Source organism: Cariama cristata, unplaced genomic scaffold, assembly GCF_000690535.1.
Source record: "Cariama cristata isolate BGI_N322 unplaced genomic scaffold, ASM69053v1 scaffold20973, whole genome shotgun sequence".
NCBI classification, from domain to species: Eukaryota; Metazoa; Chordata; class Aves; order Cariamiformes; family Cariamidae; genus Cariama; species Cariama cristata.
The window spans coordinates 1-13,919 of NW_009608070.1; the positions used below are offsets into that span (position 1 = coordinate 1).

General features: G+C 51.4%; 1 protein-coding gene across 1 annotated transcript in view; it reads right to left on the reverse strand.

Moving 5' to 3' along the window:
• Nucleotides 1-1,487: 1,487 nt before the first annotated feature.
• The window catches only part of LOC104159168 (striatin-interacting protein 2-like), a gene marked incomplete at its 3' end in the record, with an annotated part of 12,778 nt that continues 346 nt past the window's right edge, over nt 1,488-13,919 (reverse strand). The window contains 15 exon segments of the mRNA XM_009697002.1: nt 1,488-1,588; nt 3,628-3,754; nt 4,291-4,388; nt 5,713-5,787; nt 6,076-6,147; nt 7,177-7,240; nt 7,895-7,960; nt 9,296-9,519; nt 10,744-10,929; nt 11,277-11,404; nt 11,522-11,628; nt 11,746-11,814; nt 12,287-12,407; nt 12,604-12,738; nt 12,842-12,916. Coding sequence (XP_009695304.1) covers nt 1,488-1,588; nt 3,628-3,754; nt 4,291-4,388; nt 5,713-5,787; nt 6,076-6,147; nt 7,177-7,240; nt 7,895-7,960; nt 9,296-9,519; nt 10,744-10,929; nt 11,277-11,404; nt 11,522-11,628; nt 11,746-11,814; nt 12,287-12,407; nt 12,604-12,738; nt 12,842-12,916 — 1,648 coding nt within the window.

Here is a 13,919-nt window from a genome sequence, read left to right on the forward strand (position 1 = left end):
ATATATAAAAACAGTGTATGTATACACACACATACACACACACACAGAGATGCTATCCATGCCCTGAGACATGCACCGATCTAAAACGAAGCGCACACTATCACACACCTTCAGTTCTTGTGTTCCCTCTTGTTTGCTATTTTTTGTTTTTAAATTCAGCAGCTGAGCAACAAGCTGACTTGTGACGATCACTGAGTCAGAGGCAATGCAGGATGAAGACCCAAGGTCAGGAGATCTCCTAAAACAGCCCAAAGCATTTGGCCCAGGAAGGGCTTGTCCGATCAGAAGGACAGATGCTCCTCGCTGGCATAACCCTAAAACTGGAAGCACCATGCTGATACAAGCACGAGAGCACAGACGGAGCCAGATCTGGACCAGAAGCCCCATGGCTCATTTGCCACAAGTCATTATTGTACTGGCATCACTTCTGATATTTCCCGTCACAGCATCATTGGACTCGGGTCCGTACAACTGAACGTGACAAAATTCCGTGATCCTTTTTGCAAGGCAGTGCCTGATGTTCTTCACCATTACCTGACAAACCGGTACTCTGGGCTGGGTGGAACGGCTAAACCTCCCAGAATCAGAGCATCCAGCTGCAAACCCCACCTCATTTCACAGGTGCGCATCCTGCCTGTGAAACCTCCATCAGAAAGCAGAGCAGGGAGCTCCGTGCTCCTGGGCTACGTTTCCTCCTCACTTACCTCCTTACGTAAGGACCAAAAGTGGAAATGTTTATCAGCAAGAAAATTAATGTATTACTTTCTATTCCTCCGTGCATGCCTTTTCACGCATACAAAACCATACCGTGCAGGAGACAGACCAGCCTCCACATGCAGCTCAAGAGCAACAAAAAGAGCATCAAAAAGCAAGAAAAAGGATCTTTTCATCATTCCAACAGCAAAATCCCCTGCGGTGCTCCCCTCTGAACGGGGAAGTCCTACTGAGTTGTGAAACAGTTGTGCTCTTTCAGTTCTTAGGCTGACTTGCGGTAGTCCAGCCAGTCCCCGTACAGACTCAAAACGGGGCTAGGGTCTTTCTCAAATCAGAAGTAAAAGGCAGTGACAGCTATGCAAAGCCTGAAGAAGTCAGAAAAGCTGAATTATAGCTATAAAAAGTGGAAAAGACCTAGAAGACTACTCCATCTAGCCTTTTGGAAGCTGTGTCCCACAGATGTCCAGTGGCACAGGACTGCTTTCCAGGAGTCCATGTAAAGAAGAAAACAAGCCTGCTGTCAGCAAGGGAGACAGGTCTACGTGTATTTTAGTAGTCCAGTGAGAGATTGGAAACCCCCCATCCAGTCCTCCTCATTAAGCAGAATGGATTTGCTCCCCTCCAGCTTATTCCTGTAGTGGAGAGCATAATGCCCCAAAGCTGTGCTAGGGACCAGAGGTCACTTGGTCCCACCACATATTCACGTGTTAGGGTTCCTCATGCACAAAGCCTCCCTGCTCCATCATCTCTCTCTTGCCCAGAAGTGGCTGTACCTGTTTTTGGCAGTGATATAAGACATGATGTTTTGGTTGAAGAACTTCAGGATCAGCGGGATGCAGTTGGCAAACACCAAATGTTGGGACACGTACTCAAACTGAGGAAGAGAAGTGAAATGGGTCAACGTTAGCTGGGACAACTGGGAGCATCACCTGGGAATGGAAACCCATTTCCAGCCCAAAGCAAAGCAGTCTTGATGGTTTGCTCTAGACACCGCGCAGACCATCTTTCCCTTGCAGAAGTCTGCTGTATAAGGCTTGCATCATGCACAGCAACTCCCACCAGCGGGAAGACTATTGCCAGAGAGTGGACACACAAACTTTATAGCAGTAGTTGAGGAATAGCTGCACCTACACTGCAGTGTAGCTTTTCAAAATAGAATCTGTGGCAAAACAATATATGGGGAAGGGGGAAGGAGGAGATGTAGCTATTACGTGAGAAAACACAATAATTCCTGTTGCTGTCACACGCTAACCACAGTCCCTTTTCAAATTTTGACTGAAAAAAGTACCCTTACCTTCATACATGATTTTAATTTCTCTCCTCTAAACATTAAATGGTCTGGGTATGTACAGCTGCAGAATACAACAAGTCTCTGGGTTCCCCAAAGAGACAGACACAAATAGCAGCAACATCCTATCCCATCCCATCCTAGCCTAGCCCATGCCTCTCGCTAACCTGCAATCAACATCCCAAATTTGAGAGCAAAGAAACAGTTTGTTCCTACACGCCTCATCTCCGCCTGGTACAAGCTGTTGACACTCAGCACACCACTGATGACACACCGCCGCCGTTATTTGTGAGTGAGTAATCGGCCGTCCCTGCTAGCTGCCACTGACTAGTACGTTATATAGGATCTGACCGAAGACAATGCTGAACTGCAATAATTTGATGGTATTTCTCCGTTGGCATAAGAAACGTCAAATCTGGACAGAACTGAGACAAAAAACCCACGATCTGTGTCGGTGTGCAGGTCTGTGCGGTTGCGGCCACATCAACGCGGCAGACGGTGAGCAGAGGGTGACCCCCAGCAGAGCCTGGACCAGCCGTGCCCTCCATTACCCTCCACTGCTTTCTGGAAGCATCATCTCAGCCCCTGCAGTGGTTTTCAGGGAGCAACTTGAGACCAGCTTTGCACCAAAAGAAATTACGATGGCTCATCCAAAATCAGACACAAAAGCAGAATCAGGGGGAGAAAACCCCACAGCTTTCTCCAGACTTAGCAACAGACTGCAAGGGTCCTCCTGCCATGGAGGAAGAAATGAGATGAGCTGTTTTGGGAGTGAAGCGAGAAAAATTAGTGAAGGGATATGGGGGGGACCCAGAACCAATGTAGGATTGTAAAAATGTGGGGGTTTGTTTCATTTTATCCAATCCGAGACATGGATTTATATTTATCCTCAGATAAATATCAGTGGGCTTCATAACACAGATGGATTTGTACCATGCTGAAACTTTCAAAAGAAAAAAAAAATAATTACAAAACACCAATTGTTTGACTTGCAGAATGAATGGAGAACTGACCCCAGGCCACAGCCCAAATCAGTGCTTGGTGGTTTTTTCATCAAGGAAAGCCCTCATGCGAGTCCAGTTCGATTGGTGCCATGCAGATGAAACAAAAATCAGATTGCATCTAGGACCCAGACCTCCAGACTCTGTTGAAACTGGAGCCCCAAGAACTTGATCCTGCCAAGGGACAGAGGACTAGTTTAGCTGACCTCATGAGGTCCTACCCAGCACTATTTCTGGTCACTGGAGAGGAGACGGAGCTAAAGAGGGTCTTGTTTAACCCCCATCCCCTTCCCCTTTCTGCCAGGGGAGGTTCATGCTCATGGTATCTTCTAAATTTTAACCTGATCAGCCACAGCGTGAATTTTTCCAGAAGTCTGAAAACTCTTTCCACGTGAGTGGAAATGATCCTGTCGAAACACAGTCAAAGATATATTGCAGGCAGGTTATCTCTGCCTGAGTCACCCTACACAAATCCTGGCCCGGGGCTAAGGTTCTCTGCTACAGAAAAGCGATCTGCAGCTCCTATGGAAACTCTTCCTGGAGAGGTCTTTTAGGAGAGGGTCTGTCAGGACACAGTGGCTTCAAGACCACCGTGGCGATGGCCGACCCCTTCTCTACGCTCACCTGGTAGATGTGGTTCAGCTTGAAGTGCTTGAGGAGCAGCAGCAGCAAAGCCGAGATGCTCTTCACAATGATCTCTTTGTGTCTGTTCACATCAATCCCCAGTTTCATGCTCTGAAGAACGGTGATGCTGGGTTGGAGGGAAAGAAGGCAACAGCACAGTGGGTACGGGAGCAAGGAGGACTAAGGGATGAGTTCACATTCATCTGGACAGGCTCTACAGAAACAGGGACCTTCGCTTCCCCCTGGGACTCCGATTTCCATCCTCTGCTGCATGGTGACACCAAAGTGCATTAAAAAAAGGAGAAAAAACCCCGATTGCCCTCCGCCAGCAATCCTGGGGGAGCGGTATGAAGGACACCTGCCATATGCTCACCTATCTTTATGATTTGTGTCAGTTAGCATGATTTTATGATTTGTGTCGCTTAGCTAGTGGAGCACAGCTGCTGCCAACCGCGCTCTAATTGTTATACTCCTGAAAAATCGGCATCACTTCCTTGGCTTTCACCCCTCTGCCGTGGTGGCAACAATAGCTTGCACCTATCCAAAAAGACGTCCCCAAATCTAGAGTCCCCCAAACCTGTTGGGGAACCCCAGCTCTCCTGCTCAGTCCAAGACTTCGTGGCAAAGCTAGGATGGCTGGTGGCTACCTTGTCGAGGACTTACGGCATCTCTTCAGGCAACACGTCTGCCAGGATGTTGATGGAGTCAGTCTTGGCTTTGGAGGTGGGTGCTGCAGCAAGGAGGATCTTCAGCAAAGCTATCTGCAGAAGAGGGCAGGCGTGGAGGGATGGTCCCAGGAAGGGGCATTCCTTCCTTCTCCTTCACTTGCTGAAACTGGACAACTTCAAGCCAACTCTATAGGGTTTCACCAACCCAAGCTCCGCTCACTGTGATGGACTGACTATGCCAAGGCTCAGCCTCTCCTTTTATACCCTGGACAGCCAGGCCAAGTGTGGGGAGCACGGCAGGTCTGTTTTAGCTTTAACTTAATGCATCATGAGCACCTGAGCTCTAGTAGCATGGATAAAATAATGCAAGGGACACCTGGAGCTTAATGCATTAAAATCTGTGTTTGTGTCTCCCTACAAACAGAGTGCACGCGACCCAATTAGCATCAGAATCACAGAATGGTTTGGTTGGAAGGGACCTTAAAGACCATCCAGTTCCAATCCTCCTGCCATGGGTAGGGACACCTTCCACCAGACCAGGTTGCTCAAAACCTCATCCAACCTGGCAAGGTAGCTGAATTTTGGGACAAGCACTGTATTCCTCTGGGAATCTCTCGGGGCCATGGGAAGGCTGCAAGGGATGTCCCTGTAAGGAAGGTCATAACCTACAGACTCTCCACAGTTTGAATAGCTGCTGAGAACACAGCCAGGTTGGGAGAGCCCTGAAGGCGTTACCACCTTGTTTGCTGAGTCACGTAACGCATGATGATGGTTTAGTTTGGTTCCTGGCCCAGCAAGCCATCACGCTCAGAGACCAGCATGATATCGTAACTCAGTTAATCTCAACAAGAAGGACAAAGGCTCAAGGGACCGGTGAATTCTGTAGGTTGCTTCTTGAGGTCAGAAGTGAAGGTGCCTGCATCAGTGTACAACAACTTGGTAAATATTACAGCTCACGCAGCTCAAGAGATGACATGGGACCATCCCTGACTGGTTCCCCTCAGTGTCTGGAGGGCAGGAGCCAGTTTTGAGCTGCGACCAATGTGGAGGACTTGTTCCCAATCCTCGGCACACATCCTATTTTCCAACCACTGACCCGTCTCCAACCATTTGACTGTGTGCGACCAACGTGGAGGACTTTGTTCCTTGTTCCCAATCCTCGGCACACATCCTATTTTCCAACCACTGACCCGTCTCCAACCATTTGACTGTGTCCCTGGGTATCTACACCCCTTGAGCCTCTGAATCCCTCTTCTTGGACTGTATTTTCCACCAAAATCTGCTCTGGATTCCCACCAAAATCTCACCATTCAAGTCCTGAACACACCCCAGCAGCCCCGTGCTGAGCTCTGCAGCTCACAGTGGGACCATTCCCCAAGCAAAAGCTCTTCTTTACTTTTAAGAAACACAGGCTTACCATATACTGGGGGAGATTGTACAACATTGCTCGATACAAGATCTCACAAGGGGTTTCTTGGACTTCCTCTTCCCCCTAGCACAGAGAAACAAGGGAAAATTAAGCACTTCCAGTCCACACACTTGAGATACGTCAACCACCTCCATAAAACCCAGCTTGAGGACTTCATGATGGAAATCGCTGCATGGTGACTGCAGGAAGCTCCAGGCCTTTCTCCACTCCTACATTTGATCAAGATACAGACTTGTAGAAAAAAGAGCATCCAAGGTGCGTCCTAAGGATCACAGAGAACGTATGGATCTCTATGACACCTCGGAAATCATCCACACGTCTACCTAGTGATGAGGTGCAACAACTTCTTACCAGAGACATGGGGCACTTCTCCAGCTCCTCCTCATTCTTGATCTGGACGTCTGAGATGGAAACGTACTTGTGCTGGCAAAATACACAGACAGAGGCAGAGCAATGTCACAACTAAAGGATGAAACACAGTCGGTGATGACAACAGCTGTTGATTTCAGTAATATCTGAGTTAGGTTTAAAGGTCACAGAAGATACATGGACAGCTCATCTTTGTGGGGGACATCCCTCTGTCCCTGAAGACCCTCACACATCATGCCTTTGATTACTTCCACCTACTCCTTCTAGGATCTCTCTGTAAGTAAATGGAGAGGGACAATCATCTCCAAAAGGAAATCCAGACCTTAGGTAGGGTCAGTTGGCCTCTGGAAGTGTCTCACTCCATGTGGAGCACTGCAGGAGCCACGGCTGGCCACACTTTCCCCTGGGAAACAGCACAGGTCTGGGCATGTATGTCCAAACCCAACTCTGGAAATCTGTCACCTTCAAAGCGCAACGTGGCAAACGCTCTCCAGGATGCAGCAATGTTACACCTCGGATAAAGCAAAAGTCCAAGTGCTGGACAATCTACTTGGAATTGCAGTGAGGACTCAGTTTTCCATTTTTTGCCCCAATTCCTGCAAGAAGCTTCAGAAGCCTTTTCTGTGACAACTAACAAGAAGGAATCATCTTACTCCCTCCAGTACCTGTGTCTCAGCCAGAGGTTAGATTATCCAGCCCCTCTCAATCTGTTCAGACCTTGACTGGATTTATTGTCAGATTGACTTCCCAAGGCAGAGAGAGCAAAAGCTCAGACCGAAGGCGTTGCTGTACATCAGCTGAAGAGGAGAAGACTAAATCCACTTGAAACATTTGCTGTGGGCTGAGAGCATACATCTGAGGAACCTGAAACTCACTATAAGTGCTGTATCACAAGGTTTATGTCTATTAGACTTGATGCCCTGCAATCCCCCTGTGGCCTTAAGGTCTGATCTCACCTCAGAGCATCTGCTGAGTACCAGGGAGCAAAAATAGCAAGGGGTGAGGTTAGACAAGCTGACTGCTGCTCAGCAAGGCTTTCTGGGCTGCTTCATCCAAGTGCCACACATGGAGCCACCATCTTACCTGCTTCAGTGTCTTCACGCTTTCATGGATGGGCCGTGGTAGCCCTATCAGGGTTTCGGTGTCTCTGGAGGGGATGAAAGAAGGTAAGTATGAGACTGGGAAGGAGCTCTGGGTTTAACACTTCCATGTCATACAAGGTAAAAGAGGGAGCCTGCAGTCTACTGAATCTACTGAACGCATCTCAGATGTGTCAGGAATTGGGAGGGGTGTTGGCATGTGCTGCCCGCGCTCCCACCTCCTCCCCAGCAAAGCCTGCACAAGAGAGGGGCAACACTGGGGTGAAGAACTGGGGTGAAATCAGGTCTCTGCATGGAGCCAGCTTGAACCCAGCACCGCACCTAAAAATGAATATACCTCTGTGCCTGCAGCTTGATTTATTCACAAACTGGGCAATTCACTGTGGATACCAGATTGTCCCAACTCCCTCCTGCGTCAAACCAGTCTCTAGCTTCAGCCAGGGTTCACTTATTCTGGGCTCACTCTGATTTTTAATAGAAAGAGGTCCTTGGAGACCAGCATCTCCAAGAACATGTTTTAGTAATGCCAAGTGCGCTGCTGCAGCCCCAGTGAACTCCAGCGCCACGCGGCATCGTCCCGAGCATGCCTTAGGCTGGTTGAGTTGAGAAAACCTAATTTCTGTGGGCACCTCCCACCAGTTAAATCGCACTGATGGGAGCTACGAGACAGACTTTGTTGGACCCACATACGTAACACTCACTGTCCCAGCGTGAATCCAATGAATTTGTTCCTGCTTGCTTCCAGAAAATGCTCGATGTCTTTCTGTCTGATAGAGCAGCAGAGAAACAAAAACAAAAAGGTTGGAAAATAGACGTATATCAGATCACAGCCTACATTGCCCTGAAAGGACAGCAGCGTGGGACCAGCAAGAACCTTTGAGCTTTCTAGGATTGATTTCTAGAAGTCTTAATAGCAGCAGGCTAGGGCCACCATTGCTCTCGTTGGTTGGGAGCAACGTGAACCAAAACTATTTGTATTTGCTGTGCAACTCCATGGGAGCATGCAAGCAAATGGCAAGGAGTTCTCTACAACCAGCATCTTTTTATCCACCTTCTGTGCTCCTAGCGTGTGCATCTTCAAGTAGCATCTGCTCGCTTTGAGCAAACAAATGTTGTCTCCGCAGTCTGGCAGAGCACGTGCTGCTCCGAGAGAGAGAGCTGATATCTTGTCCACCTTGGGCGTCTTTCACAAGAACTGGTCAAGGTCTCAGCACTACAAGTAGGACATGAACCGTGAGCCAAGGCTCTCACAGGCAGAAAGAAACCCAGCTGGATTTCCAGGCACCAGCCAAGAAAAACAACGGTCATTTTATTTTGAAGCTGAGAGCATTAAGTTACGTGGAGTACCATGGCACCGCACGTGTGGAGACCCATGTGGAAAAACAGTTCTTGCTGTGTCCCTGTGAGGAGTGCTCTGCACAGACACACGCGTGTCACCGCTCCCACATCAAAAAGATGTATTTGCTCATGTGTTTTAAAGATACCGGATTAAATCCAGGCTGCAGATCAACAGCAAAAAAACCTCACATGGATTAGAGGGAAAGGGGCAGAGGTTTTCACCCTCTTTTCCTAACGTTCCCCCATATCACGTGTAGCAGAACCGGTCTTAGGAAGGGAAGGCACCAAGTTCTTTATCAGATGTTTTTCTCCAATTTTTCACTTCAGAGCAAGGCCACTCAAGAAGGCTTCATCTGGCAACACGAGAGTCCCCACTCAACAAGCAAGAGGCAATGTCATTAACCACTTCCCAAGATGATTAGTCTAGGAGCTCACCCTACCGAGATCCATTGGTGCCGGTTGGGAAACCTGACCCTACTCCCCCAGTGCTCCAGCACAAGCCTCCTTCCCAGTACAACTTGGGACGTCCAAAACGGGATTGCCACTTATTGGCCAAGCTTGGCCACGCTTAGTTTGTAAAGCCTGGGGAAGAGCTCAGCTAAACCCAGTCCAGAAAGGACCAACTGAGGCAAAAAAAGAAGTGCAGTCACTTCAGTTCAACTTGCCAGAGGCCAACAAACTTGCCACAGACTGACATTCAGCCTGCAAAGAACTCCAGGACAGGTAGGACTGGGGAGGATGGCAATGGCACCAAATGGTTTTACCTGACTTTGGGGGCCCAGGGGAGCCCTTTGGGGAATGACACCCTTTCGATAGGCGGGCGCTGAGCAGGCATTGTGGGGATAATCGCATCCCGCTCCATCAGGTCCAGTTCCCCCTCGATCCCGCTGTCCACATCATCGTTCTCCTCTTCGTCGACTCCTGCTTCATCATTCTTGAAGGGATCTCTCTCGTTGTAGATATCCAAACTGTCTTGCTTCACCAGGGGCTGCAGCAGACGGGGAAGGAGAAATTCAGGTCACTCTGTGGATTTCATTTCCCTCCCAGCCACTAGCACCAGACCTCTCCATCCTGGAAGGGTCGAGCTCCCAGATGTACCTCAGGTGAAGATTTGCTTCCTAGCTGTTGCCAGAGAGCCTGGACAAGGAACAGCCCCCTCTGTACCTCTAACCTTGCTGCTCTAGGAGGTGTGACCTCATTTTCTATCTTAACTTTTGGAGCTACCGTCTGACACCTCTCCCCTAGCAAAAGAGGCATTTTCATCCTCAGACCATAACACAGCAATTCCAAGAGTGGAGCTAAAAAAAGACGAGCTTGCTATGAGCAGTTTGCTCCTCAGTGCTTATCAACCCCTTGCCATAGGGTCAGGATGTCCTCTCGCTTCCTCCAGATCAAGTGCATTGCAGGGCTGATCTGCTGCAACTGAAACTGGTGGATGGAAAACAGGACATGACCCGGCAATGTGCGCTCACAGCCCAGAAAGCCAACCCTATCCTGGGCTGCATCCCAAGCAGGGTGACCAGCAGGTCGAGGGAGGTGATTCTGCCCCTCTGCTCCGCTCTGGTGAGACCCCCCTGCAGTACTGCCTTCAGCTCTGGGGTCCTCAGCACCAGAAGGACATGGACCTGTTGGAGCGAGTCCAGAGGAGGCCACGAAGATGATCCGAGGGCTGGAGCACCTCTGCTGTGAGGACAGGCTGAGAGAGCTGGGGGTGTTCAGCCTGGAGAAGAGAAGGCTCCAGGGAGACCTCACAGCAGCCTTCCAGTACCTAAAGGGGCCGACAAGAAAGCTGGGAGGGACTTTTTAGCAGGGCCTGGAGTGATAGGACAAGGGGCAAGGGCTTTAAACTAAAAGAGGGTGGATTCAGACTAGATATAAGGAAGAAATTTTTTACAATGAGGGTGATGAGGCAGTGGCACAGGCTGCTCAGAGAGGTAGTAGATGCCCCATCCCTGGAACCACTCAAGGTCAGGTTGGACGGGGCTCTGAGCCACCTGATCCAGCCGAAGATGTCCCTGCCCATGGCTGCGGGGTTGGACTAGATGACCTTGAAAGGTCTCTTTCCACCCAAACCATTCTGTGATTCTGCGCAGGAGCACTTGGGGGGAAAGGGAACCACGGTCCCGAGCACAGGCTGGCTCCTTGAACGGATGATGGTCCCCACTGGAAAAGCATCCTGGGCTGTATGCCAGGAGGACGTGCCCGCTCTCACCCTCCGGCTGCGGTGACCACGCTTCTGCTGCTGCTGCTCCATGAGCTCGATGGAGTAGGTGGGAGGTGAAGCGGCGCGCATGCTGCGCATCACTTGAATGCTGTCCTCCGGCAAGGGCGGCAGCCCCAGCTCCTCCCGCTTCCTCACCTTCATCGCCTGCAGGGCTTCAAATCCACCCAGCGTGAACTAGGGACCAACAAGAGAGGTGAGAAAGTGGGGAGCAGACATTCCACCTGGACTGCCTGGCTCTTCTGTGCTTCCAGGGGAGCAGCAGTTTGAGGGCATCAAACTGGAGAGTTGAGGATGAAGACACCACGTCACTGATTTGTTCTCCAGACTTCTCCCTCGCCCCACGTCCTCTGCGTGGCTCAGCCCACCCTCATCCCAGAAGAAACTTTTTGCCTTGTGTCAGCTTCCTGTGCCATCCTAAATAACCTCGTTATGGCTGGATTGAACCGTGGGGAACATCCAGGCTGCATCAGCACTATTCCCAAAATGGCTGGTTTCTGGAAAAAAGAAGGGTTTGGACCCACCAGAAGCACCTTCCAGAGCAAGAGCAGGACCTTCTTCATGGGGAAGTGTGGAGCGTGGCCACTGCAGAATTTGGTCACCATTGTGAAGAGCAGAAGAGCAAACGGCTCTTCAGTGTGCACAGGGAAACCTGGTGGAGAGAGGGACCAGGAGCAGGTTCAGAGCAGATCCCTCGTCCCTGAGGTCTCCCCACTGGTTCAGCATGATGAAGGGACCTCGCTAGGGCACAATGAACTTTGTGGCTCACTCAGCTCCATCCTGAAGGTCTCCCGGCAGGTTTTCCACTCGGGAGGATCCGCCTCCTGCTCCACACGGATGTTCTCCACCATCAGGTACATGACGCTGAGCAGTACCCTGCCAGAACAGCACGGCAGGCAGGTGATGTTTGGCGTCACCAGAGGCCACTTTGTCCCCAGAGGCTGTCCCACAGCCTCCACCCAACATGCTAGTGGGGGGCTGAGAGGGGGGTACCTGAGCTCCGTGCTGTCGGCCAGCGAGATGGCCGGCTTCCTCAGGGCGCTGCTGCAGGCCTGGCTGTTGCTGCGGGGAAGGGGACGAGCTCAGTGCCAGCCACCGGGCACGGGCTGCTCCTCGCCCTGAACCCCAGCCTACGTCTGCAGTGGTGGAAACACCGCTCTGGGGGACGTGCCGTGGCTGTGGCACCTCCCTGGTCCTCAGTGAGGAGGAATGAGGAAGAAAAAGGTGAAAAGGATGAGGAGAAAGAAGATAAAGGTGAGGAGGATGGAAGAAGAGGGTGAAGAGCATGGGGAGAAAGAAGATGAAGAGGAGGAGGATGAGGAGGATGCAAGAAGAGGGCGAGGATGGAGAGAAAGAAGATGAAGAGGAGGAAGGTGAGGAGGATGGGGAGAAAGAAGATGAAGAGGAGGAGGGTGAGGAGAATGGAAGAAGCGTGCAAGTAGGACGAGGACAAAGAAGATGAAGAGGAGCATCAGGAGAAAGAATAAGATGAAGAAGAGGACAAGGAGGGTGAGGGCAGTGCAGGTCTTCTCACTCAATCTCCATGTTGAGGAGCTCCAGGAAGGCAGTGAAGGTTCCCAGCCGGTACAGGAGGAAGCTGTTGTGCCGAGACCAGTGCAGGACATCACCTTCGTTATCGCAGTCTCCGAAGACCCCTGGAGAGGCCCAAAGGGAGGCACTGGTTAGGGGGGAGCTGTCTTTGAACCCCTGGAGCACGTGGGACCATCCCGGGAAGGAGCTTCACTGCAGTGACCTGGCACAACCCCAAGAGAAGGCTTCTCCCAAGCCCCCATGCCGAAGCCAGGCAGCGCATATGTGGCCGTATCCAGACAGGGGGGATGTGGTCCTTACCCTGTGCCAGGTAGAGGATGGCCCGTGCTACTTTGAGCCGCTTGTCCCTGTTGACCACCTCCAGCCCATCCAGCAGGCGCATGACGTAGGCCTTCTGCTGAGCCCCGTCCAGCTCCAGCCACCTCCTGCCCTGCACTGGAAAGGGGACGCGACAACCAGCCAGGTGTCTCCCCGGGGGTCCCGCTCTCACCCAGGGGGGCTGCCCTCAGCCCCGGGGTGCTGAGCCCAGAGCTGGTACCTTGAGCGTGAAAATCCTCCTCGAAGCATCTCCTGTTGGTGCTGAGCTCAGGCTCCTCGGTGTAGCTGTACAGCTCTGATGGAGAAAGGGGTCAGCAGGGACCTGCAGGAGTTTCACCCACCTCCTCATCGCCAAATTCCCTGTGGGACTCTGAAGCATCCTTATGCACCCCAGGAGAGACCTAAACTCATCCCTGAGCTCTTCTGGAGCCACCCAATGCTGTCAAATTCATCACTTTCATCCCCGTGTCCGGGCTGGGCTGTTCCCACGCTCCTGCTCACAGCGACGGCGCTCGAGCTGCATTTGCAATTTTATAGGTTTTTTTTTTGGGGGGGGGTGGGGGGGTGGGGGGGGTAATTTTCTTTCCCAGTTAACCCCGTTGGGGCTACAGGAGCACCTGGGCAAGCCCTGCACTGACTTCACACCCAGCGGCTTGGATAGTTTGGGACCTGCAAACAGGGGCGAGACTTGGAGGGACACGATGTTGTCCCTGTTCCTGTATAATTCCCACCTGTTCCTATGTAATTCCTACAGGTCCTACGGTGCTGAGCAGCACCATGGGGGACTGAAACAGTCCTGCAAGGGAGGAGGAAGGATCCCTTGAAGAAAAAAATGTCCTTTAGCCAGGTCAGCTCGTGCAGCTGAGACACACACAGCTAAAAATACCCCTTTGCTGGTCGAGATATGCTCCGGACCCCGAGGGTTACGGGGCAGACGCAGCCGGAGTCGCTGCACGGCAGGAAGATACGGGACAAGGCCTTCCCCTCCTGTGACACCCGCGATAAAGGGTAACGCTTCCCAGCCCGGGCTGTGCCACCGGGCATGCCGTCCGTCCTCCCACCCCTGCGCGCCTGTCATCACGTCCCGGATAATTCGGAGCACGGGGTAATCCCTGTGCCCCCACGCGTCCCTTTTGCTCATCCCCGAGGAGCGAGTGGCTCGCTATTAATAAATCCCTCTTGCTCTATTACCGCAAGGACGACACCACTCGATATTCATCCCCCATCCCGCTCGCCCGACTCCCCAAGGGATTTTTTTTTTATTTTTTTTTTTCCATTTTTTTTTTTCCCTCCCCGGG